This window comes from Coccinella septempunctata, chromosome X (assembly GCF_907165205.1).
Source record: "Coccinella septempunctata chromosome X, icCocSept1.1, whole genome shotgun sequence".
NCBI lineage: Eukaryota > Metazoa > Arthropoda > Insecta > Coleoptera > Coccinellidae > Coccinella > Coccinella septempunctata.
Window position 1 is genome coordinate 22,401,873 of NC_058198.1, and position 3,130 is coordinate 22,405,002.

The 3,130-nt window shown below is 44.7% G+C and overlaps 1 protein-coding gene across 1 annotated transcript; it reads left to right on the forward strand.

Moving 5' to 3' along the window:
* Positions 1 to 616: 616 nt before the first annotated feature.
* Positions 617 to 1,208, forward strand: LOC123322390 (serine/threonine-protein kinase PkaB-like). Its single transcript, XM_044910335.1, has 2 exons — positions 617 to 966; positions 1,058 to 1,208. Exons 1-2 carry the CDS (start codon positions 617 to 619, stop codon positions 1,206 to 1,208), a joined length of 501 nt encoding a protein of 166 aa, XP_044766270.1.
* Positions 1,209 to 3,130: the final 1,922 nt, after the last annotated feature.

Sequence of the window (3,130 nt, forward strand, 5' to 3'; positions counted from 1 at the left end):
ACGTGGGGTTTGACTTATTGCCCCACTGGCGCCCGAGCAACCGTAAGGAGCGGCCAGAGTACGAAAAGTCTGTCTTACAAGAGAAAATAATTCACTTATTTATGTGGAATTTGCAGGATGTAGATGAATAATCTGGAAAAGTATAAGAGAGAGAGACCAAGGGACACCGACAGAGATCATAGACAAACTGGAGGAAATGCGATTTGGATTCGCATTTCCTCAAAACCTGGGACCATCATCACCCACCCTTGAAGACTCATCCGTCCGAAGACGTTGGTCTTTAAGGGGGTCGGGTTAATTTACCGGCGCCCAAAACTCGCCGTTGAGGCGCTGGCAGTACAGTCTACTCCATTACCGTAGCGAGGTTGCCCTTCGACCTATAGATATTTGATACTAATATTGGTTACCGTTACAGGATGGAGAAGTACCGTTTCGAGGCCATTCTGGTGGAAGGCGGCTTTGGCCGCGTTTATAGTGTCAAGAGGGCCAACGTCGAGCCGTCAAGGAGTTCCACCTGGATCCGGTAGCCGCCAGAGAAGCGGAATTCATGGGCCTCTTTGACCACCGTAACATTGTACCGCTCATCGAGACGTTGATGGAGCCCCCGTACTTTAACATGGTCTTACCATTGTGTGAGGAGGATTTAAGGACCTTCCTCGCCCGCGAGGGTCCGAGGAGAGGCCCCTCTTCCTTCTTCCGGGTAGTCCGCCAGATCGCTGTGGGCCTCGCAGAATGCCATCGGCAGAGCGTGCTCCACCGCGATCTGAATCCCGGCAATGAGCTGAGACAGGGAGCTCGGTTTATGTTAGCCGACTTTGGGGTGGCCGATCAACTAACACCGTACAGACCACTCCTGACCGGGTTGGCTAGCACTCCAATGTACTGGAGCCTGAAACAACTCCGCCAGGAGCCGTACAATACCGCGGTGGACCTGTGGGCCTTAGGGAGTTGGCCGTCTATTGCCGGGTAGGTCGAAGGGCTATTGATGACGAGCCGTCCCTCCGCCGCCCTGCCGACCAGTGAGAGTGGCCGGCCGTCTATCTGTCCTCCGTGGTAGACTTGGAGAAAACCCCATGGCCACAGTCCGATGGTCCGTGGGTGACTCGCCTACCGCCAGACCTGGCATCCAGACTACGAACCGTGCAGAATCCTTCAGAATGGACGAAGAGTTTGAAGAGGAGGGTGCGAGCACTACTGTCAGAGGGTAAAGATGGCCCCCGAGTCCGCCATCGCTTCAGATTCCCGTCCGGCACCGTACGACGACTCTGAGTACCGCCGGACTCTGCCAAGTAACTTTTCACTCACCCTGTCCCTTTTTCCAACAAGAACATACCGCTGACGCATTCCCGAATCTCGAGATGATGGCCGAAGATAGCCTGGAAGTAGAAATTCTAGACCGTCTAGATAAAGAATTGGGATTTGTGTACCCCGAGGAGGAAGACATGGCCGAGGATCCACCCAGACCGGTTTCCTTGCCGTTGGGAGCAGCGAAGGCCTTCCTGCGCCCGACGCCGAGTGCCGTCGCCGGTGAGACTACCAGAGACAACACTATCCAGCGGGAAAAACCCATCCGGAACCATCGAATCTTGGGGAAAAACAGGAGTCGATAAAAAGTACCCGGACATTGAGTCAAGGATAAAGAAGAGTGCACAAACACTAGAACACCAAACCAACCAATACGAGTAGGTACTTATCACCGTCCACCAGAACCGTTTGTAACGTTCCCGCGCCGATTTCAAATTTCGGAATAATGTCAGAGTTCGAGCGCATTCAATGTTGCGCCGTAAGCGTTGATTTTTTTGTCGATTCTCCTTTCATACTTTCTTGAACCGGAATCAATCAAGATTTGGTGACTAAGAGAGAGATTAAGTAGCGTTGAAGCTAACCTTTAAGGGATTTAATATTTCTACTCTCGAAATCGATTAGTCAAGATTTTTTGTTTGTATAACTTGATTAAAACTCTTTGAAAGAGGATATTTAGTCATCCGAATATATCAAACACCGCTTAAGATCAAGGGTAAGTTAAAATTCTTGAGAAAGGAGAGTCGACAAGAATTTCTATTGTTTCAGGGTTTTTTATTGTATGCTTATATCACTGCATCATTGTAAAACGCCGGTTGGATATTATTGGCTCACAGTGGATGGATAAACTGGACTTTCAATTCCTTTTTTGATCTGCCTTATTGGAAGACTCCCAACTAATTGGAGTGGATAAGTACCCCAAGTGGGATAATTTTGTATATACACTTTGTAAATTGTGTAGAATCTAATTGCTACAAAAACTTTTCAATTTAGAATTTAGGCTTAGAGATAAGTTAGAGAGTTAGGTAGTTAGGCATAAGAGTAGGTGTTAGATAAATTTAACAGATAGGAAGGTTGTAATATTAAATTCAGTAATATAGGGTTAGTCAATTCTTCTATTTCTATTCAATTTCCTCCTTGGTTCACATATTCAAAGTAAAAGAAAGAAGCCCAATATCGTTTTGGTAATTTCATAAATTTTTGAGTGATCAGGCCTTTAAATTACCTGGCGCCCCCTTCATTTCATTTTAAATTATATTTAAATAGAGGGTGAAGAACCTATCCCCCTTGTGAGCTAGCTGGTCACACTTTTGTCAACGGGCAATTACTTTTTTTTCCTTCTCATTCTTAATATACCCGTTACAAATTTGGCGCCCAACGTGGGGCCCCTTCAATTAAAATTTTTGATTGATATTCGGAAATTTTGTGAACCTTGGAGTTTTGAATCATTCGCTTCTAATCTAAAAAAAAAGATCATTTCTAAAATTAAAATATTTCATTCCATATTTTCATTCTTCAGAAAAACTGTATAAGTCCACTGAATTTGAACATTTTGCCTAGTTCATAAATTTAATGTTAGATTTAATACGAATCGTTCGAACTCTGACACATACGGTAGGCGAGATCATTTCTTTCGCTTCTTTTTTTTTGACGCGCTCCATACGATAACTTTGTTTATAACCATACCGATTTGAGATTTCGTTCAGTGTTTAGAATCTCTTAATAAAATGACTTCACTCAAATTTGAAATTAATCGACTTTCATCGAATGAACTTAAATATTTACTGGCAATCAGGGGAGTAACTGATGTCGGAACTGTTAAGTTAAT

What these genes read in the sequence shown, in the direction of transcription:
- LOC123322390 (XM_044910335.1), top strand. Translation starts at nt 617, where the DNA reads ATGGTCTTACCATTGTGTGAGGAGGATTTAAGGACCTTCCTCGCCCGC. An exon ending in AGTTGGCCGTCTATTGCCGG is followed by an intron (nt 967 to 1,057) that starts GTAGGTCGAAGG and finishes CCTCCGTGGTAG; the next exon opens with ACTTGGAGAAAACCCCATGG.